Here is a 23,052-nt window from a genome sequence, read left to right on the forward strand (position 1 = left end):
CTCCTCAGCTCACAAACACACAGCCCATGCATGGAACAGCCTCTGGCAAAGCCTCCAGCTGTGCACAGCTGGCCAGGGGCACTGGGGCTCCCAGCCCTGAACAGGGGGGACAGCACACAGGGATTTGGGATATCTGGCCTCTCCTTGTTTTGCAACACACATTTCGTTTTTATATAAGAGATGAGGAAATCCCTGCCATCGACGTGATATTTAAATTCTTCACCTCAAATCACATCCCAGTGAGAAAAGCCTTAAGGAATCAGCAAACTGAAAGCAGAGATTTGTGCCATCTAGTTAAGGAATTTCAAGTTCTCCAGTCTGAGTTGTGGTGAGTGGATGGGAAACCTCCAGACAACTGCATATGGGAATTCCCCCTGCCAAACTATAGTACAGAACAGATGGAGTCATCTAACAGCATCTCTATAATGCTGCAAACTATTCTCTAATGATTAAATATGCACAATTTAAAAATAGGAATGAGTGCCATGGCCAAAAAAAGCAGCTCTTCTTTTTATATCTCTTTATGCATAATGAGTGTGGATTGATGTGCCAGTGATATTTTGGCTGGTCATGATTTCAGTGTGGCTCAGTTTCTGTTTCTTGAAAAGTAAATTTCATCCTGTCATTTGCAATTTGAAGTGTCAGCAATGTTATTGCTCTTTCCATGTCCCCTTTGCTGACCTGCCTGAAGCTTCAAAGTGGGAATGAATATTGGTTAGAGACAGAAATGGAAGAGACCATATATTTTATTTATTAAAAAAAAAAAAAAAAAGAGTAAAGTAACTGCAGTGTAACAGCTCTGGGGCAAAGATGTAAAGTAATGTTTCCTTCCCAGCCCTTATAATACTTTACAGAGACCTGGAGAACTTAAGTCACAAACTGACAAAATCACAAGCTCCTGTACAGTTCATCTTGGGGGTTTTGTGGTTCTGTGTCTGTTTGTTTGTTTGGAGTGGATTTTCTGAATGAAAACAGATTAAATTAGTAAACTCCTGGGCTCTTAAGAAGCCACTGAAGTCCCTGGAGTATCTGCCATGGCCCTGGATATGCAACTGCAACATTTCCCCCCAGCCTCCAGCTCAGATAAAGACAGCTCTAGGATGTCCTGGCCACTATTAAAGGAACGAAATATAATGTCCTTTTAACCTGAAGTTTTTGTGAATATCAGAAAAATGCCAGATTAAGAAAGTTCTGGCCTTCTCCTTTCTAATGAAGCAGACAGAAATGGATTTTTAAAAATTAAGAGGAGTGGTAAAGAGCTAAGAAATGCAGGGTCTGCACTGAAACAATCTGAACTGATGTACTGATGGTCAGAGAAGAAATTATAAATAAAAGAAAGCTTTTTCAGCATTAGACTGTAACAGCAACAAAGCCCATCAGAGATGGCGTTTGTGCTTCGATCTCTGGGGACATTTCTGTCCTGTTTAACACCAGCTGTGCTGCCACAAGGAGAGGCCTGATGCTGTAAATCCATGAGCTGTGTGCACAGACACACAGCCTGAGGCTCCTGGGCTGGAAATTCAGGCCTGCACAAGGATTAACACACAAGTTTGGTCCAACAAAGTGCTGCCCTGCACCCTGGAGGAGCTCAGGAGCAGAAATATCTCTGAGATCCTGCATCACTGGAGAGGCTCCAGGTATTTATCACTGAGCCTGGTGGCCAAGCTCCCCATCTGTCCTGTTATCCTTCAAATCAGAAGGTATTTCAGAAGACATTTTCTTTAGGATCACAATAATGAGAAGGCATTTTAGAAGATATTTTCTTTGGGATCATAATGATAGCTCTGCTTGGAAGCACTGAGAGGTCACCAAAATGTCACCACCACTGGCCACCTGCAGTGCTCAGACACGAGATCCACCCTGCTCTCAGCTCTGCCCCCTCTCCTCCTCTCTGGGCTGCAAAAGGGAACTGCACCAGCAATTCCATGGTCAAAGCTGCTGGAATCTCTCACACAAACAGGACTCAAAGCCAGGGATGTGGATGAGGATGTTTGTCCCCTGCCAGGGTGCAGGGACAGTCCCCGTGGTGGGACAGCAGTCAGAGCTCTCAGAAATTAAGGGAAGGGTTTTGTTTCTGTCAAAGCCACCCAGAGAGCTACACTGAAGGAAATAATTAGAACAAAAGAACATATCTGACATGTGAAGAGTGTGCACCAGGAGGAGCATTGTGTGTCCTCCCAGAGAAGCTCTAAAATGAGAATTTTATAAGCAGAACCCCATTCCCTCAGAGCAATGTGCTGGGATCACTGCAATTGCCAGAGCTGGGTCTGGTGACTGAGCCTGCTCCCATCACCAACACACCCCGTGCTCAGTAAATGGGTAAGGATTATGGCTGCTCTGTTCTTTGTTTAATTAAAAAAAATCCTTTATATGGGCCATAACAGCTGCTTTATTTTTAATAACATTTCCCAGTGCTGGTGATGTGGAATGAAGGGGAGAGATCATAAAACAATTCACCAGCCTATTTTTAAATCAGTATTACTCTATTATTACTCTAAGGTGATATTTAAGTATCAAGAAGTGCCTTACTAAGCACGAAAAATAAAAAGGGCTTGACCAAACTAAAATAATATACCACAACAGAAGTTTTAGAATTTGCACATTTTCCCCCCCAAATTCAGGAAAAAAAGAATGATGCCCTAAATGGAAAAGGCATCTTACAGCTCAAATCACAACCAGGTTGGAAAAAATACCAGAAGGTTGCATTATTTCAATATTCTGCTTTTTTCTTTGACTAGAAAAGTACTGGAAGAAGGAAATAAGTACAAAACCAAGAGGAGATGCTGCAGTTAGAAGATTTCCTAGTTTGGGTCCATGGAGGCACCTGGGACTGTTGGGAGTTCCCATGGCAACTTCAGCACGGACAATTATGGAGCAGCCACAATTATTCTGAATATGCCTGGTGAGAAGGGAGTTTCATTTTGAGATGGCCACAAGTAATGCCATTCCACAGAGAAAATTCACAACTAAAGGTTAGAAGCAACTGAAAAATAGTGACAGATTTTATCCTGCCTCCACTTCCTACAGGAGTGTATTTTTATCTCTACATATTAATAATGATGTATCATGTATAAATCACTGAGGACAGATTTGATCACACTGCTAAATGAGCAGATAATAGATTTGTGAGTTTTAGTGAGAGGTGAGATCCAGAAAATATGTAGATTGAATACAATTTGTTGTGTAGAAAATACTGCATTGCACCTCTGCATAATATCCCTCAATTTCTACATACTGCACAGGCTCATAGAGATTATACATAGAATATAATATAAAACTCCTTGCAATAAAATATGAAAGATAAAAAAAGCACTATCCTCAATTCTTTTTTTTCCAAATTTGGTCCCATTTGTTGAGAGGATCCATTCTGGGCAAAGGCTGAGTGTTAATTTTTCACCTGATTCAGATGTGGAAGAAAGGGCCATGAGGAAACTTCTCACGACAAATAGTTTTTAGCATTCAGTTACAAATATAAGTGAAGAGAAGGTTTGAATCTATTATTATTATTTACTTATTTATAATCTTTAGAGTATTTTATAATTATTATATTATTTATTAAGATATATTATATTATATTATATTATATTATATTATATTATATTATATTATATTATATTATATTATATTATATTATATTATATTATATTATATTATATTATATTATATTTTGTATTATTTTATTGCAGATTTACATTGAATAAATGACTTAGGAGGTTCAGTGAGCAAAGCAGCATTTCCATGAGATTTGTGTGGCTCAGATCCACATTTCCAGAAGAAATCTGGGCTGTGAAGGTGATGTGCAAAGAAGGATGTGGTGGTAGAGTGTAAATGGTTTGAGATCAATGAGAGCTTGAGGCCAAATCTTAAAGTTGCCTGAAATATAGATGCAGGCAGATATTCTTAAAATTCTGATTTAAATGGGAAGCAGCTTCTAAGTGGTCTTGGAGGTCCTCCTAACCAAATTCTAAACTATACTTAAAAGGGCAAAGTCAATTTTCTGAACATCTTACCATTTTCAAGATCAGAAAGTACTTTCAGAAATTCTAAAGTTACTTACTCTCTGGCCTTCTGTAAGCTGAAAATAATCTTACTCTTCCTTAATATGAAACAATGAAATCCTAATCCTAAAGTTTCTCTGCTCTTGTGTAGCTTAGGTTTGTACACAGCCCTTTACTCTGAAGGCCACCATTATTTATTTTAAGTATTAGATATAAGTAATGCAATATTTTTGTGGAAATTGTTGTCATTTTGTACTCCAAGTTAAATCAGGGTAGCCTGGCTACCAATCACATGGTCACATATTAAAAAATAGATCAAGCACTGCAAGAGCAGCCTGGATTGGGAAGAACTCTGGAGTTTCTCCTTCCACAAACTGATAGATGGGAAGGTGGCACAGTGAGACCCCTTGGTCTATCTGTATTTTTTATCTCCTCACAAATTCATTCCCCCAGGAAAGCGACAGTCAAGACCTGCAATCTTCTTCCCGTAAGGCTCCAAAGCTGATTTTAGAACAGTGGAAATATTTATTTAGATGATGTCATTAAGTCACAAATAGCAGCATTTTTCTCAGTGCTGTCTACTTGTTCCTTATTACAGGACACCTAAAATAAGATGCCTGTGCAAGGCAGGATATAAATGATAACAGAAATAAAGCAAAAGATGATCAGAGTCAGCACCACTTCTGTGCCATACCAGAATAGCTAATAAGTGAAATACCACCATTCAGACATCTGTGCTGTGAATTCTCAGAATCCACCACAGTGATGCCCCTTGGAACCAAGGAATAACATTCCATGAGGGCTCTGCTTCCCTCTGCTCCTTCTTATCATGATAAACTTTGAGATAAGGAAAGAGGGTGAAGCCAAACCCTCCAGCCATGTAACACCACATTACACCAGCCCTGGCCCCTGACAATTCCAGGCTTTGTTCAACTACCAATAATCTCATTTATCATCACTTTTAGAACTGTTCATTGTCCAGCTTGGGAAATTACAATTATTGGAGACACTGTGTGCCTGCTGAAGAGCCTTTGCCTTCCCTGGATTAATTCAGCCACTCAAACAGCACCAAACAGACTGGCCCAGAACAGGGAGAGACTCAAATACACAGTGCTGGGGCTGAACTAATTAGACTTTGAGACAGACTAATTATTTCTGAGACAGAGCTGCCCCTTGGTGAGACTGCTGTCTCTGAGACCAGGTCCAGTAGTTTTACATCAATCCTCTCAGGATTTCTACTCCACCTCATTGCAGGACATGGTTAAACCCTGACTGTTCTTCCTGCAACCAAAGTATTTACAGCAGGATTAAAATCAACCTCAGAGACTCAATTCAATATACAAACACACTGCATGTAATACCTGACATTTTTAACTGGACAATTTTAGTGACTTGGCTCTGTGCTGTCTCTGACCTGAGAAAAAAACAGGTAAATTTTTTTATATCACCAATATATAAATATCCACCCAATTCCAGACTCTGCATAATGCACAGAAACATGGACAGAAATATTTTTGAAGCTATTCTTTCTAGGGAGGATAAAAACCAAAAATGATCTTGAATAGCAAATGACCTAGTGCAGCAAAATGAAATCACACTGGTCAGATCACGACTGTAAAGAAAGGAAAATGGAATGGAGGCTCAAATACTTCTCAAATGTGTAACAAAAATCATAGTTCATGCTGCAGACATGGGAGCTGATCCAAATGGGTTCAGAAGAAATTGGAGCACCTTTTCTCTTTCCTTCTTGCAAGTTGAACATGTGTCGTTTTTCCTCACTTTCGTGGGTTAACCCATCTTTTATAATAACAATGGAGAATTCTGCCTGATGGTGAACATAGAAAATTGCCATTTCAGGTTGAAAGGAACAGGCAGGTTTGTTTATGCACAACAGGTACATTCATTATGTCTGGATAAACAGCGTGGCTAAGGTTGGAAAGTGCAGCCTGGAATATTTCCAGCTCATGGCTGTGTGAGCTGGGAGGGCAGGCAGGGAGAGGAGCAAACCCCTGCCACCCCAGGCCATACCTGGGCTCCTGGGCTCACTGGCCAGCAAATATTTTGCTGTGATTCTGGCTGTGGTTGTCAGAAGAGGCAGATAACAAAAAAAACTCCTTTGTGTGGCACACGGGACCACCCTTGCAGCTACCAACTTCTCCAGCTGGCACCACAGGAGGCAAGACACTGCAAAAAGCATCCCTTTTCTCTGGATTTTCTTACTTGTACATACCCAGCAATACCTTAAAAAATCAACATCCTTCCCCACACTACAGAGATCAGAGTTTCACATAAAAACCTTCTGCAAAGACTTTAAAGCTCCAAAGTGTGAACATTGAAAGTATTTTCTTAAAACACCCGAAGTTACAGTGTGAAACATTCAAAGTATTAAAGTACCATTGTTTCTGAGGATTTCATTTGTCAAATAATGCAGATATCAGTGATAGTGGCTGGCAGATCTTGCAGCAATTGTTAAAAGACATTGAAATTATTACATATACTTGACATAACATATTTTAAAATACCAACTTCTAAGTGTCATAGCAGAGAAGCTGAAGTGTCAGGAAAATGATGGCATGTCTGAATTAAACCATTTGGTCCAATCTTCAAGAAAACCACAGACATCCAGAGCTGTCATAGGGACAGAAATAGGAGCACTCTAACATATGTATCATTTAACAGATTTTTTTTTTTGCAGTGAAGTGAAGAATAAATGCAATATTTAGTTGCACACATCTGTGTTTAATCCTCACCTCAAACTTCTGTCGGAGCTCTGCATTTCCATCTTCATCAGCATCTGGAATTGGAACATTGTAGTATTCACCCTCTTCTTGATTCAGCAGCTTGTACCTGTGACAGATTTCAGAAAAAAACGGTGACTTTATGTTTTTTTCCTGATAGATTTAAAAATCTGATTTTGTTGTTTGTGTGTGGTTTGTATCAATGTCACAGGTATGCAAAGAACTGATCTCAAAGACTTGAAGCAAACTCAGAAATAGAAGATATTTTACCTGAAATCAGATCTTTCATCCCAAGCTATCTGTCAAGGCAGTTTAATGGACAAGGAGATTCTTCCCACTCATGCTGGGATTTGATGGGAGACTCCAACCCTTTGTCTCCAGTGCTTCCATAGCCCTACACAACTGCCTTTGAAGAAATGTCCTTTTTGAGAAGTGATGAGTCCTACCCTCTCCTGGCAGGTAATGAGGTGGCATTTCATGAGATCAGTTTCCATGTGCTTTGAATTTGCAGAGCTATATATAACATGATACACCAAGTATTGAACACATCATATTGGAGATAAAAATAAAATTTGTATCACAAGACCGTGTTCACAGAATTGAGTTTGCAGCAGCTCCTGGCTCCAGCAGAAGTTTCAGGAACACCATAAAAGAAAAGGAATTGTTTTATTATCCCCCTTTGATATATATAGCCTGTGTTTCCTAGGTTTAGTTGCACTTCAGTGAATTTATAGCCTGAAACACAGCAAAAAGCTCAAATAAAAGGTAGATCACATTGAAAAAAGAAAGGACAAGTTTAAAACTTTTGGCGATATATTCTCTCCTTCTCTTTTCAGAAACTCTTACCATCCACTGGCTGGCATTTTCATAAGCTCTGACACCCCAAAAGAGAGTGACCCCATGAAATCATTCCTGGTGGTTCGATCCCAGTCCCAGACCTCCACGGATAACCGGCGATCTTTGTCTGTAGGTTTTAATTTACTAAAAAAGGAGAGAAATGGAGGAGCTGTCAACAACAAAATAAACAATGAAATGCATCCAAAGACCCCCAGGAAATCAGGGTGTTGAACTCACAACGTGAATGACTCATTCCAGTCTGGATTCAGGGTAGAACGGATGGTTTTTGTTTTTTGTTTGCTTTCATTCTTAGGATCTGGGATGAGCTTCAGTTTGACATAAGGATCTGAAAGTCCATTTGGATCCATGGGAATGAGGTTTTTTGCTTCTCTCACTGTCAATATAAAACACAGGATTACACATCACTGTAAAAAAGAAATTACATGTCAGGCCAGAGCTATTGAGGCAGGTTGACAAATAAATAAGATGTGAAGCCTACCTGTCAGACTTGGCATGGGAGAAACTACTTGTTTAAAGAAAGGTTGTACTGAGTGATATTTATAAGAATAGCAGGGAGCAGTGACAGGAGAGAAGAGTGATTCACAAGCAACACACAGCTCCCAGGCAGCTCTCCCTGCAGTGCAATGATTAAATACCCAAATCCATCACTAATTTTTCTGAGAAGGTACCAACTCTTTGTGCTTTTGTTCCCTCATCACTCTCAGGTTATACAACCACAGATTAGGAGGCAAATACTGTAAGAGGCAGAGGCAGATCACAGGGGATTGCAGGGGATCAGGTGTTTGACACAAGCCTTTTTGGAAGGTTCCTAGCACCACCCTTCCCACAGATTCATGGCTCATTAGTTGTCAGATGGAATCCTTGGGGAGCACTGTCATGACAGCAACCAAAGGAAAAGTGCAGGGAACACAAGTGCAGCTCCAGCTTCACAAAAATCCTAATGCAGCTTTTTATTTTGACAATGCCAAAGGCAGAAACAAGGTGAGTTAATTCATCTTGAGCTGTTCCTGATCCCCAGGGAGAGAGGGAACACTCAGGAACTGCAGCTGGGGAGTGCAGGGAGCCCCACAGGGTGAGCACAGCCAGCACTGCCCTCCCTCTGGCAAACTGAGCAGCATTACACATCCTGGAATGCCAGGAGCCAGGACATCCCTCTGGCTGTTCTGAGCAGCCCAGACCCTGCCAGGGGGCTCAGATACCCTGGCACAGAGCCCCAAATGCCCCTGTGGTTTTGATTATGACCTTGTGGAGCAAGTTATCAACCTTAGATGAAGATCTGCAAGCCATGACAAATTAGGTAGAATGATAGTGAATTTATCACAAGGTGAAAAAGTAGATTTTGGGATTTTTTAGAATGGAGGTTTGGGGGGCAAGATGGAGGGATCTGGGCGTGTCCAGCCCTTTCTCCCTCTTCTTCTTCTTGGCCTCCATCTTCTGCTGTGATGGTGGCACTTACAGACTGGTTTAGAGCAGAAGCTCAGTGTCCAACATAGATGATGGAGATTGGGAATTAATTGTAAACATTGTACATGTAGTTTTTAGTATAAACACATAACACCACCCTGGGAGCAGACAGTGTGCCTGGAACTGTCCTGCTGGAAGGACCTCAGCAGGGCAGGAGAAATGATTTTATAGATAATTTACAATAAACAACCTTAACACCAAGAAATGAAGAGCCCTGACTCCTTCAAGTGCCAGGATGGAAAAGAGACTTTCTAACTTTTCTCAGGGTCACTCTGACCAGCTAGAGCTCCCAACACTGGAAGAGGAATTCTGGAGAATAAAAGGTGAATTTCCCTCATGCTGTGAAACCCAATCCCAGCTGATGAACTGGGACCAGGCTGGGATGGAGAATTTGGGAGTTCACAGCTGAGCATCTCAAAACCTGGGGCTTGTTTGGGACAGAAAAGAGCTTCCACCAGGAATTCCCTTGTGACAGGCAGAGTTTTAGGTTAGAACTGGCTCTGAAGGAAGATGGCAAGAAGGTTTGGGGTGCCATGGCTCCTAAGGGAGACAGAACTCACTGGAGAGAATGTCCAGGGCTGGCACTGCCCTCAGCCACTGCTTTCATTCAGGAAGTCTTCCTAAAACTTACCTGCCTAACTGAACAAATCTGAAGGGAAATTTAGGAAAGGTAAACCATTAAGCAACTTAGTATTTTTTGATGAAAAGTGGATTTCCTACAGAAATCTGTAATTTAGAGCCACTTAAAAGTCAGTCAGAGCTAATTAAAAAGAAAAAAAGGTGTCAGGATCTTCAGCAACAAATATTTACTGTTTGCTCAAGACGTCCTCCTTTTCCCCCAGATTTAAATGGCATTTTTATACTACAACCCCAAAATTCTAGACCTTCCCAGCATTTCAATTTGTTCTTTCCCAGCATGGAGGTTAAAAGGCATCCAAACAACAGAGATATTTTATATATACAATATATATTTTATATATATAATATATATATTATATTATATTATATATATTTTACATATATAATTTCAGATATAAATTTCATATATTTTATATAAATTTATATAAATTTTATAAATAAATTTATGTTAATGTTATATATAAAATGCATATTTTTAATCTATTATTTATATTTTATATATAGAATAAGAGGACTACAGGAATGTGAGCTACTGCTTTGGAAGATTCTACTTTGTCAAGATAATTCTCATGCAGAACAGATACTCTGATGTAAATTAATTAATGAAATTAGATCATGGCTGGAAATGAATCACATTAACTTGACCCAACAGTTGATACTGATTAAGTTTCTTAAATTTCTGGTTTTAAATGGAGAGACAGAAAATGCTTATGGGCTAAAATTTTAGAATAAAGTGTAATTCTATTCACTATGTGCATTCCTCTAAGAATTATATCAGGAAAAATTCACTGTGTGTTAAAAGAACAGAACAGAACCATGCAGTTTTCTTACAGACCATTTCATTTGTACTTTTCTACAATCCATGAGTAAAGCTGACAGGGTTTTGCAGCTGGGGAAATGATTCCTTTCAGGCCAGAGAAATTGTCCCCACTCTCATTTACTCTGAGTTTGCCCTCTGGAGGTTTTCACACCTGCGGTCAGCTGGAAAAACATTTATTTTCAACCCATTTAAAAAAAAACAAAACACCCAATTTTTAAAATTCAGTGCACTGAAAAGAATCTTCAAATACTTCCAAGGAATAACACTGAGATTAAAGAACTTATTTTAGCTCAGTATTTACAATCCCAAAGGGACTAAGAACCATGAAGCAAGTGAAGGATGAAGTGACAGCTTTCAGTGCAAGCTGCTTTCTCTCATCCTATATTTGGGTTTATTACTGCTTTTTTAGTGGGGTTTTTTTTTTCAGTGTTCTTCTGGTTTTTGTGACTGCACTGCCAGGTTTGGCACAGCAGATACTACTTCAAAATCCACTTTTTGATTTTTATTTCTAAAATAAAAAAATATGGCTGCACTTTACCATAAGTGAGGAGCAGAACTCTCCATGTGTTCTAAAAATACATTAGTAACTTTTCTGCTAAAAGTCTCTAAACAAAATTGCTTAATTTTACCATCTCCAGAATGAGCTTTTATGTTTAAATTTTCCCTGCAGAGGCCCAGCATGAATCAGGCAGCATTTGGAGGGATGGACTGGGGGGATGTGGAGGCTCTGCCAAGGACAGATCCCTGGTCAAAGCCACCCCTGCCCAGCCCTGAGAAAAGCTGCAAATCAAAATCAGCTCTGGCAGCATGTGTAAAACTGCTGCTTTCTCCTGCAGCAAACATAGAAAATAGAAAAAAAAAAAACATCCCAAAAAACTCTAAATGCAAGAAAGAGAAGCTCAAAGATTAATTGGGAAGAAAAATGCAACACGTACTAAGAGCAGGCTGCTAACGAAGTCATTATCTCACTCCCTGGTTTAAGATTTCTGGCCCATTTGTACTTTTGTCTGCATAATTAATACCCTCAGACATCTTTTTCCAACTGACTTAGCACTTCTTTTCCTGAGGAAACAGAGTGATGATACTTGTGCTAAATAGTGCTTATCAAGAATTAGCATGAAGTGGTTCATCTCTTCAGCGTGCCCTATTTTTAACAGGACAGATCAGGTCTCTCTTGCAGAATTGACATGAGAAGAGATTCCCCTCCCCACCAAAGGCAATATTTCTTGTGTGTGGCTGAGAAAGTTAAATGAAAAATAACTCCACCAAAATAAATCAATGTACAGCAGCTGAATTCTGCTCTAATTGTAACCATGGCAAGCAATCTCATCCTGCTTGGTAATTATTGGTTAATTAAACTCTACACTGTGACAGAGATGTTACTCTAAATTAGAGAAGGTTGAAGAGAGTTGCAGTTCAGCCTCACTTTGGGTAAAACCTGAAATACTGCATGTCAGTTTTCTGCCATAAATATTAGGGATGATAACAATCTCTGTACTGAGGAAAGCCAGCAGGAAAATTCATGAACACTTTGTTCAGACTGGATTCTTAATGGGACTGAGAAAGTCCACAGATAAAAAGACAACAAAGAGAAGCATGGATTGATGGCTCCAACAAATCCAGTCTTGCTCAGGTTTTCTTCTAAAACCCAGAAAAAATTGTCAACTTGCATTATGGACAAAATGTGCCATTTTCCTCCTCCTTGTTAATGGAGATCAAAAATAAATATTCAGTGGAAAATTCAGATTATTTGATGACTGTGCTATGGCTCTTCTATCAAGTACTGCTTATAAACCGGCAGTACCCATCCAGGAGCCATTGCTAAAATTGGGACACCCACATTTCCAGGAATAGTGTGAGGACATGAGCAAATACAGAGCTGCTTCATAGGTATTCATCCTTTAAATAAAAACCTAAATAAAACAGAGTGGGCTGACAGAGAACAACCAACATTTCTTGTAAAGAGAAGAACTTCAGGCAGCATTTTAAGGAATTTAGAGAGAGGATGACAAAGCTGAAACTCCTTCCATGAGATTGTGCAGTTGCAAGCCATATGCAGTTGTGGATTTACAGCTTCTTGTGGTACCAGCAGATAAATTTAATCATGGGGATGACTAAATAAATGTTTCTGTCCCTAGGACAAAGCTGAGTGATTGGAGCATGAGTCCACTCAGTTCCTTCACAAGTGAGTCACAGCTCCCTGTTTCCTGAACTCCCAAATTAGGATAATTTGGGATAATGTGGATAATAAAACAGTTTACTAATCACAGCAAGCATTTCTTGCCAATCCTTTAGTCCTGCAGGCAGCTGAGATGAGCAGAATTCTCTCACCTTCGTGCCAAAAGCTGCTTTAGGAGACACTGCAAGATTCCAGTGGTCTCACCTGGTGTAGGATCCAGAAAAATGAAGGAAAAGTGGGACTGCTGTTAGCTCCAATACATCATAAAGCTCCTGTCTTCTCACAACAAAGCATTTTTAAATTGTTCAAAATTCTCACTGCCTCTTGAAGAAGTTTCTGGTGCAGATTTTCTGATTTGCCCAGTTCCAGATGCCTCAGTGAGGACAGAGGATCTGGCACTCCCAACCAAGGAACTTTTCCCCCCAGCACCCTCCTGCACCCTCAATCACAGTTTAAAACATTTCCTAATACTGAAAACAGTCTTTCTTCTCATTTTTGGATTTGTATTCTTTGCATGCAAAACCCAAAGCTGCCTCCAAAGCACAGCTTTCACTGAAGATTTTGTAGGAGATTTTAAACTCACTGAACTCTTCCTTTCTGTGCTTGTGACTCACAGGTACAACTGACTGAAACAAATCCTGCTTTCCAGGCAATCTTCAGTCTCTGCTTCTCATCACTAAAAGGCTTTCAGAGATGAGACTTTTCTCTATTCCATAACTAGGGAAGATTTCTTTTCATGTCCCTCCCAAGCCCAGTGTCTGAGCCCTGAGAAATGGCAGCAGAATGAACATTTGCACTGTACAAGTGATGTACAAGGAACAGCTGAACAATATCCTTGTCCAGAACAAAAAGAAAAATGAACCAATGTTGCACAAGACTTGATTCCTCTGTATTTATTGTGATATTCTCTCCTACTAACAAAAAATGTGCCATCATCTCTAATACTTCTTCCTAATTTCTTCTGTCTGCAATAGGTTCTCCAGGCTCAAGCTCACCAGGAAATCTCTTAGAAACAATTCTATTTTAGTTTTAATGGAGATTATCTTTACAAAAAATACCATTTTAAAATATAAGCACTTCTGGGTAGGACAGCTGCTTAATGAAACAAAAATCTTACCACAGGATGGATCAAATAATCTGGAAAAGGCTTCAGGCTGTTACATTCCTAATTCTTATCTTATATAAATATATAGGATCTAGTTAATATTTTTGGATGCATGCAGATGGCCATTCTGAAAAATTAATGTTTTTTTTAAACACCTTGCATTGCCTGTTTCTTCATGGTAAAGTGAATTTAATGACTGAAGTGGGAAGAGGATTTTAGTTGTCACCAGGGCTGGCATTGCTAAAGGCACAGCTTTCCCTGTAATGACTGCAGCAACCCTGCAGATTCTGGGAATGTCAGAAAGAAGATATTAGTGAAGCAAACCATGAGATTCATGTTTTTTGAGATGTTTAAAATGTCTCCCACATGGAAACAATTATTTGGGATTTGGTACTAAAAGCAGGTCAAACAGCCAGAATATTCATTTATGTTCCCTTTTAAAATCAGCTGCAGATACTATGAAATGAATGCTAACAAAGACAGACACCACCACTGACCTAGAAAATCAAAATAAAACTATCACAGTGTGCACAGTGGGGTCTTTTAAGGAAGCAGTTTTGATGAGAATCTTGAAATGAGCCAAAACTCTGCAGTTTGTGTCCCCAGCCTGCCTGGGTGCAGGCTCCTGCCCCAGCTGCAGGACAGGACATTAACATGCAGTGCCAGGAGATGGCTCATTCATAAAAAATATTCCTAAAAAACCTGGGAAATGTCCAGTGGGGAGCCCAGAGCTCCTGGGGAGATCATTGCTGCAGAACCTGCTGTGTGCTCCCAGCCTCTGCAGGCATCACTCACAGCTCTCCTCTGCTCTTAAATAACAGCAGCACCGCTGAAAAATAAAACCAGATTTTCTGACAGCTTAGGAAAATACAGTTAAAACCCCCTTGGAAATTCTGGGCTGTGCCTGTATGTGTTTTAATTACAGATTCACCACTATCCTGTCTGTAAATGAGTGTCAGGAGGGCAGATCCTCCCTGTCAGCTGCTGTCACATCCAACTTCCAGGGCCTGAGAGGTCACAGTTTCAAGTCTCAATATCATGGCAGCATTTTATATATCAGTGCACCAGATGGGGTTATTTTTCTCCCAAAGGTTATTGTTCTTTCACTATAAAAATAATTCAAAAAATAAAGTTAAAAAAATCAGAACTGTGATTCAACCACCTACGAGCTCACTCAGAAGAGCCCTAAATTATAAGATGGGTCAAGGAGTAAATGTAAGAGTGAAAAAACTTTTAGCACACATCAGGAGGAAGAAAATTCAGTGTAAAAAGCAGAGATTAAGAATAGCAAACAGCACTTTACTATGCTTAAGTGCAAACCCCCCACGTCAATCCAACCTGTGAAAGGGTCACGAACTCAGAGATTTCAGAAATATGCAAGAGTGTTTCTATAAAAAGAAAACTACCACATTTCTGTGCTGCAAGTGCCATAAATTATTAATATTCAACTCAACTCTCAAGCAAGTAACTCAACCATTGAAAACAAAGCGCTGATGTTTAAGAATTACAGCACAAATGAGCATTGAATGGGGCAGATTGAGCAGCCCTGGAGAAGATGGTGAGGTTATGGCAGAGGATATCAATCAATCTCTGGTATCAGTTGATATCTGAGGGTATCAATCCAAAATTCCAGCTCCTTTGGGAAGAGGTGCTGCAGAGTCCCTACAGTTCCCACAGAAAAACCTGGGTGCCCACACTGATGCACCTGGGTTGAAGATCTGACTTCACTAACTGGAATTAAATGTGTTTATACACAGGACTGAATTATCCCCACAATAAATTCCATTCAGAACCTGCCAAGCTGGAGATTGTGAATAATCTGAGGGAGCCACTGGGCAGCTCCTTCCTAGAATTCAGTGGGAATTAAAACCCAGCCCAATTTCCAGCATGTTCTCAGGAAAACACTCCGTGTGTGTGCACTGGAAACAAAAGGCACCTTCAGAGAAGCACACAGAAAAGAGAAACTGGGATGTGCCAGATGAACCACAGATGAATAATAGATGAGATTAGATCCAAACAGGATCCCACCCTGCAGCTGTGCCCTGGTGGGGCTGGCACACTTGGGATGCCCATGGATCTGCACCAAAACCAGCGGCAGCTCCCCTTCAGCAGCACAAATGTTGGAAATGTTTTGCACTCAATCAAGGCTGGCTGGGAAGGAACCAGCAGGAACTAATTAACAACCCAGACAGGATGCAGAGCAGGGATATTGAGGAATTCAGCTGGAGGAGTTCAACACCTACAGAGCAATTCCTCTGAAACAGATGCAGAGAAAGGCTCAAACCGAAAAGTCAATCATTGATTATTTTTCCTGCTGTTCATAAACCTCCTGGACATTTCATTCACCTCCTTTCCCAAAGCTAAAGGCAGTGATGTTGTGCTTGGGAGCACTGAGAACTGCAAATTCTTACAAAGGTTTTGTCAGTAAGTATTTTAGAAGCAATGGCATTCTAGGAGAATATTTTTGCATTTTTTAATACGTCCATGAACTGGCAATTACTAATTTCCTTTTCAGTTAAACACACACGAAAGGCACCAAAAAATGTCATTTTGGCCCAGCCCATATGATATTTTTTATATCAAAAAAAAAAAGCAGCTTGCTTTCAGGACAATTGTCATTTTTGGAAGTGCTGACAAGCCTTAACCACAACAACAGCACTGCAATTGTTTTATACATAACAAAGTTATAATAAACATTCTTCTTGTTAAACCAGAAACCTATTTAATTGGGGGATGGAAATGTTTTATTTATAAACACAATAGAAATGGTTTTGCCAAGTACACTCACACCTAAAAGAGCCTGTGGAGACAACCTGTAAAATATCTGTTACAATTTTACCACGTTCACCTCTCAGACAAGACCTTTTCAAATAAAACTGTGAACGTAAAGAATCCTTGTTTGAATAATCACTTTACACTGCCTTGCTTCCACAATGACTCGTGATAAATGTTTTTCTCCCTAAAAGGATTAAAAACCAACTGAATCATCAGGAAATAAGCACATGTTATTTGTCAAATTATGTGCATTATTGCAGAAAGTTTAAGCCATATTTAAGAGCCTTGCTGCAAAGTGGCCCAGAATAAAGCAAATATTGAATTTTGTCACTCGGATGATTTTTAAATTAATTCCCTCTCATGGTACAATTACTTTTAGAAGCTGCATCACCATCTCTGAAACGCCTCATTACTAAGTGAAACCACCTTCTGCTAATGACAGTACCTTGGACAAATTTCCCCCTCCCACGTTGACAGGAAGCTCTTTGAAAAGTTAAGCCACAATTAAGCATCACTTGGGATCTATTCTGATCCTTTCTAACTAAATTTTATCAAACTTCTCCCTTTCAATGTGTTTTACAGGCTTTGACAGGAGAATATGGAGGTATTTGGATTTAGAGAGAACAAAGCCATGGAGGAGTAATGTCAGCAGGGGAGTTTGCTGGGGCTGGAAGCTGTGAAAATTCAGTGATGGTCTGATTTTCTCTATGCAAAGGAGAGGTTCTAAGAAACCTCCAACTTTGTCCTGCTGTGACTTTGGCCCTGAATTCAGTTCCATTTGGCAGCAATAAAAGCTCTGTGCTCTGTTCTGGCTTCATGGAGTGTGTTCTGGAATTCCAGGCTTGGGATGGGTCTGTGGGGGTGTGGGTGTGCACATCTGGGTGTGCACAGCCACAGGTTATTCCCAAATCCCAGAGAAATGCTTCCAAGGAAAGGAACTGCCACCCTCTCCTTGCATCCTTCTTTTCTCCGCCTCCTCTCCATCTTGGTAACCTTAAACTTACAGAATGTGAGAACTATCTCTTTTTATTTTAAAACTCACTGGGAGTAGTATTTGGCATTGAATCCCAGTTGCCTTTGTTTATTCAATACTCTCAAATACAGGAAACAACTCCTCAGCTGATGGAGGTTCAGTGTATCTCTCATGCTCTGAAGATGATGGGGAACTTCCTGAGCAGCAACTCATCCTGCTGGGCTCTTCTGACAAGGAAAACTGACAATACAGCGATTTTCTAACTAAAATTTCCAAGTTTTTAAAGCTGTTTCTACAGATTTATTTTTATGAACACCACTTCATAGAGTTTCTTAATCCAAAGCCCTGCTGTATGAAATCCTCCCACTTCTGGAAGGAAATTCTCCATCAGAGAATTTTCCATTACTGCACAAAGATCTGACCAAGGTACACAAACTCACAGTGTGTATCACACATTTGTAAAACCTGAAAGACTCCAAAATGAGCAGTTTACCTGTAACTTCCAGTTTGTCACCAGTGACTTCAGCCTTCAGATAAATCCTTCCTCTCTTCTCTGTGTGGTCCATGCCACAGAGGCTTGGGACGTTTATCACACATTGCTTGTGAACGTTCATGTCACAGGCTGTGGACAAAAAATGGTTCAGACACCCATGAGAAGCTAAAAATGACTAAGAAAACAGAGCATTCACGTCAGCAATGAAGGAAGGCAGGTTTAATTGATTATTAGGTTTTGATAGTGGGAGTCTTCCAAGACAAATTAAACACAAGGAGAACACCAGAGCTTGACTACAAACTGAACTGAAATTCCAGTCTTTGAGAGTGTATTCACCCAGACAGTCCAAAGAGAGGCTTTCTCAAAATTGCCATGACAAAGGCTCTTCAGCCACATCAAACTGAGTACACCATGTTCTCAGCAGAAGAGGTGATTTTAATTACTAAGTTATTATAGTCCTGAAATATCCACTTGAAATACACCAGCACTATAAATAGCTGACATTTGAAATTGTATTTTCCAGAGAAATGAAGTAAGGAGCTGTTATGCAGGGCTTCCACTCCCTTTCTAGAGCAGCAGAAGGAAACTTCACTCACTGTCACACTTCATGCCCTGGTGCAGGAGCCCGTAGAGCAGGGACCCACAGTGGTCACAGAAGGTGGGGCTCCCATAGGTGTGGATCTTGAACTTGTGCTTGCTTCTGGGATCCTGCAGGGAAAACAAACACAGATGCTGAGTCCTGAAAGATAAACTGACACACCTTTAATTTATTACTTCAAATACCAAAAGCTTTCCAGCTATGCAAATTATGCTGCAGGAAAATACGTTTCAGTGTCTGGCTTGTCCTCAGTGGTACCTGCATTGGCACAGCCACATTGCCTCAGTTCCTAATTCTCCTTTTTATGGTGCTGTAAGAAAAAATGTGTCAGCTCAGGCTTGTTTCCATGATTTATGGACATTAAAATTCATTTACTGACTGCCCACATACATAAAGTTTAATGGCAGTGTTCAATCTGTGGCTGAAGACTCACAGACTAATTACAGAGTGTTATTGTCACTGCTCTGAAATGTGACACAAAATACAGCAGGAGAACTGGGAAGAAACTGTTCATGGGCTAATCTGGAACACAGTCCAATGACTGTAAAATCAGGATTTTACAGATGGGATCATCTTGACATGCTGCAACTTTATAATCTCTATTGTTGTGAATGAAGGAACGAATTCTAACTTGGCATATGGTAAATATTTTACAGAGATTGCTGTTCTCAGTTGATTTTTGAGCAGAGAAACTTAAAAGAGTGAGGACATTTTAAGGCCATCAGCAGCTTGGAAATGTTTCCTAATTTAGGCTCAGTGAAAGGGAATACACCCAAATCACTTAAACACTTGAACATCCAAGGACATCTGCTGTTTCTGTAGGAGTAAGGGTCCCCTCTGGAAAACCAGGAACATTTATTTCAGAGGAAGAAACCACATCTTCCATGTGTTCACCCATGCCAGGCTCATTGCAGAGCTCCAGATGTGCAATGCCAGAGCCAACGAGGGGATGGCCCTGTCCTGTGCACACCCTTTAAATCCTCAAATCCTTTATGAGCCCTCCCTGCTGCTCCAGCTCCACTTCAGTCAGAACCATCCCTGCACAGCCTAGGGCACAAAGTGGGGGCATCAGTGACTCTTCATTAGAAACCACACTGGGGTTTGAAATCCATCCTTGCTAATCTCTTTTCAGAAAGACTTTGGAAATCAGAAACGCCAGGTCTGAAAAACCCTCAATGGAAACACAGCTGCAAAACAACTAATTGAAATGTTTCCTCCTTTCTGTCCACACTTTGTATTGTACCTTTGTATTAAGAACTGTTAAATTGACTTATAAATATACTGATTTTTAAAATTTACCTGCCTCTCAAAGCTTTCCAAAAAATCAAAAGGGAAGCCCAACAAGTCAGTCAAAAGGGAAAACCTGCTGACTCTTTCCTCAAAATGAAAACTCTCTCTAGTATAAGTGCTTTCTGAAGAAATTTGGGAGCTTTGATTAGTAATTCTCACAAAAATATGGCTATGAGAAGGCAAAACTTTGCCTTCAAATTTTACTATTTTGCCATATTATCCTTTGTGAAGGTTTTTAGTGTTTTGCTGGCATTCTTCATGTGGAATTCATTTGCTATTGATTCTGAGTTTTGCAGTGAATCTATAACCACTTTTCACTGTATGGAAGGAAACACAGAACATCCAGGATAACGCATAAAGAATTTACATTACAAATGGAAATTGAAACTATTTCAATAATTCTGCTCGTTGTAACAGCCTGAGACACAAACTGCTACCAACTGTATTTATTTTGTAAACACAGTGAACCTCAGTGGAGTGACAGCCAGGGCTCCAGAGAACATCTGTTTCATTATTTATTAAAGGCTCAGCAACAGGCCTGGTGGCTCAGGGTCATGGGAACGTGGCTGTGCAGAAGGGCTCTCTGGTGGCTCACTGACTGTGTGCCTTCCAAACAATTTAAACCACAGTTGGGAAGTTAATTCTTCCCTAAATTGGTTTGTTTAGATGACAGAAGGGGACTTGATGCCTTATAAATATCTACACTTAAACATGACTCTGGTAAGACATCTGTGGCTGAGAAGGACAAAAGGCACAGTTCCTAAGAATTACATTGAATAAACAGAGGTTTAAAGTTGTGTTTGACATCTGGCACAAGTGCTATTTATGAGTATAAAGTAATGGCATAGAGGGGAAGGAAATTATTACATTCAATGTCTACTAAATACATTGAACCTGTGTATTAGACTGAAATTATGTAACACTACCAAATAACTTCATTCCAAGCTATGGGGAATTATTGCAGTCTAATGTCTACTAAATACATTGAACCTGCATATTATACTGAAATTATGGAACACTGCCAAATTATTTCATTGCAAGCAATGGAATGTGCCTGTAATTAAGTTAAGCAGGGGTGTGTGTGGCTTACAAATGTTGTGACATGTAAGGACAATGTTCTGCACTCACTGAGAACCAGCACAGGGCTGGGCTGCTTTTCAGTGCCTGACTACAAAGCTCTGTGTGGCTACAAAACCCCAGGAAAAGCATTCTTAGAAAACAACAAAAACCAGCCACATTAACAAATAAATCAATCAAACTGGATCAAACTTTGGAGTTGGCCCTGCAGGACACAATGTATAAAATTTGAATCAGTGTTTGCTTTCTACACTGAATCTTATTTTTCTATCCTTGTTTGAAAATTCCTCTGTGGGCCCTTTCAAATCAACAATCTTGATATGAATTGGATTTTTTAAGGAGAAGCAAAATGTTCTGACTATTATTAGCTATTATTACTCTATATCCACACACAAAGTCCTTCATAACAAGAAGAGGACAATGGAAAATAGAACCAAAACTACTCCTGAACTGGAAACTTTGTAGGAAATCTCTCTTTAAAGATCCCTTTAATAGAATGTCCTAAAAAACATTTAAAGCCTGCCACATAAGAGAGTACACTCCTCATCAGTGTTTTATCCTATTTTCTGCTTCAATCCCATGGTTTTTTTTGGTTCTTTTTTTTTTTTTTTTTTGGTAACTTGAAGTCCAGAAAGTACTCTTATTTAGGAAGCAAGTCCAAGACCATTTAGAGAAAGCCAAGAGATCACTATCTACCCATCACAGATGACAGAATTTTTCATTTTATTTCCATATTTACGAGGATTTCTCATGCACTCAGAACTACCCTTGAATCTATACCTCATATTTAATTACAAGCAATCATATTAATAATAATTACTACATTGCCAGCTGTAATTACTTCTATTAACAGCAATTATTTTATCAGTTGTTAATACAGGTTCATACTTCCCAGTATTAAATATGCATTAATGAACTTATGTGCATCACAGAGGAAATCATGTTGTCCTTAGCATTTCTTTGGCTAAAGGCAAACTATGGAGCTGAAGGAAATCTCCTGTAAATTTTCTTCAAAAATCTCATTTTCATCAATGTAAACTTTCAATAATTCCCAAAGCAGAGCTGGCAGCCCCATTTTGTAGTAAACACAGGGAGCCAAGCCAGGATCTGACAGATGAACTGCCAAATAATGGCTGCTATTTGCAAGAGAATTGAACTTTGCATTAAACTTGGCATAGATTAATTGTGAAGCTCTGAAGGGAAAACCTACTTCTGCTTCCAAAATCCATCAAAGTTCTGAGGGGGGAAAGTGGCATTGGGAAAGCAATGGGGAAGGACTTGTTCAGAAGTGATGGATGATGTGCTCCATTAAACTTTGTGTTATTTTCCGGCTAAAAAAGTGAATTCTTCAGTCCTTCATTTTTGCAAGTACAATGCAATAGAGTTAATTAAATGGGATAAAAACTTCAGGGCAATTGACACCACAGACATTTGGATATTTTTCTTTGAAAAACCTTTGAACTGGCAAAAATTACCCTGCATTTGTATGCTTTCTAATAGACTGAGGTTTCAGAGCCTGCAGTGACACACATGGGTGTTCATCCCTATAAAGATGAACCAGGCATCTACACCCCATACAGCTCTGCAAAAATCAGAATATTATCCATCAGTCTTAAAGCTGAGATGTGATTACAGAGGGAGGGTTGCACACACTGGCACCAGGTGGAACAACTGAAAAACCCAAAAGTGGAGCAGAAACAAAACAAATAATGAGTCTGCAGAAATGACTTGTCCAGAGAGCTCAGAGGGTTCAGCCAGGAATCCTGCCACACTCCAGCAGAGGGAAGCAGAAGAACACAGAGGCATCTCCCCAAAGCCCACGCATTTTTCCATCTATCTACTGCCCTGAGATCCATCCTGCCACCATCCCTGCCTTCTCCCTTTGTTTAGCACAGATGAGCCCATTTCCTTTATTGAACAGCAGTGGAAAGCACCCCCCTGTGAGGAATCATTCCGCGCTTTCTGTGCCTCTGAGGCGGGGGTGTGCAATAATTGAAAGTGCATGGTTAACCAGCAGCACATGTCACACTGTGCCTTACACAGCT

General features: G+C 40.0%; 1 protein-coding gene across 3 annotated transcripts in view; it reads right to left on the minus strand.

Annotated features, from left to right (window-relative positions):
- The window catches only part of PRKCA (protein kinase C alpha), a 150,007-nt gene that overhangs the window by 36,973 nt on the left and 89,982 nt on the right, over nucleotides 1–23,052 (minus strand). For all 3 annotated transcript variants that reach the window (XM_063175866.1, XM_063175865.1, XM_063175864.1), the window contains exons 4-8: nucleotides 18,639–18,750; nucleotides 18,043–18,171; nucleotides 7,811–7,967; nucleotides 7,583–7,717; nucleotides 6,749–6,845 (exon numbers count right to left, since the gene is read on the minus strand). In XM_063175866.1, the coding sequence (XP_063031936.1) occupies nucleotides 6,749–6,845; nucleotides 7,583–7,717; nucleotides 7,811–7,967; nucleotides 18,043–18,171; nucleotides 18,639–18,750 (630 nt within the window). The remainder of the gene's footprint in view (nucleotides 1–6,748; nucleotides 6,846–7,582; nucleotides 7,718–7,810; nucleotides 7,968–18,042; nucleotides 18,172–18,638; nucleotides 18,751–23,052) is intronic.

The sequence above is a fragment of the Melospiza melodia genome, chromosome 24, assembly GCF_035770615.1.
Source record: "Melospiza melodia melodia isolate bMelMel2 chromosome 24, bMelMel2.pri, whole genome shotgun sequence".
NCBI lineage: Eukaryota > Metazoa > Chordata > Aves > Passeriformes > Passerellidae > Melospiza > Melospiza melodia.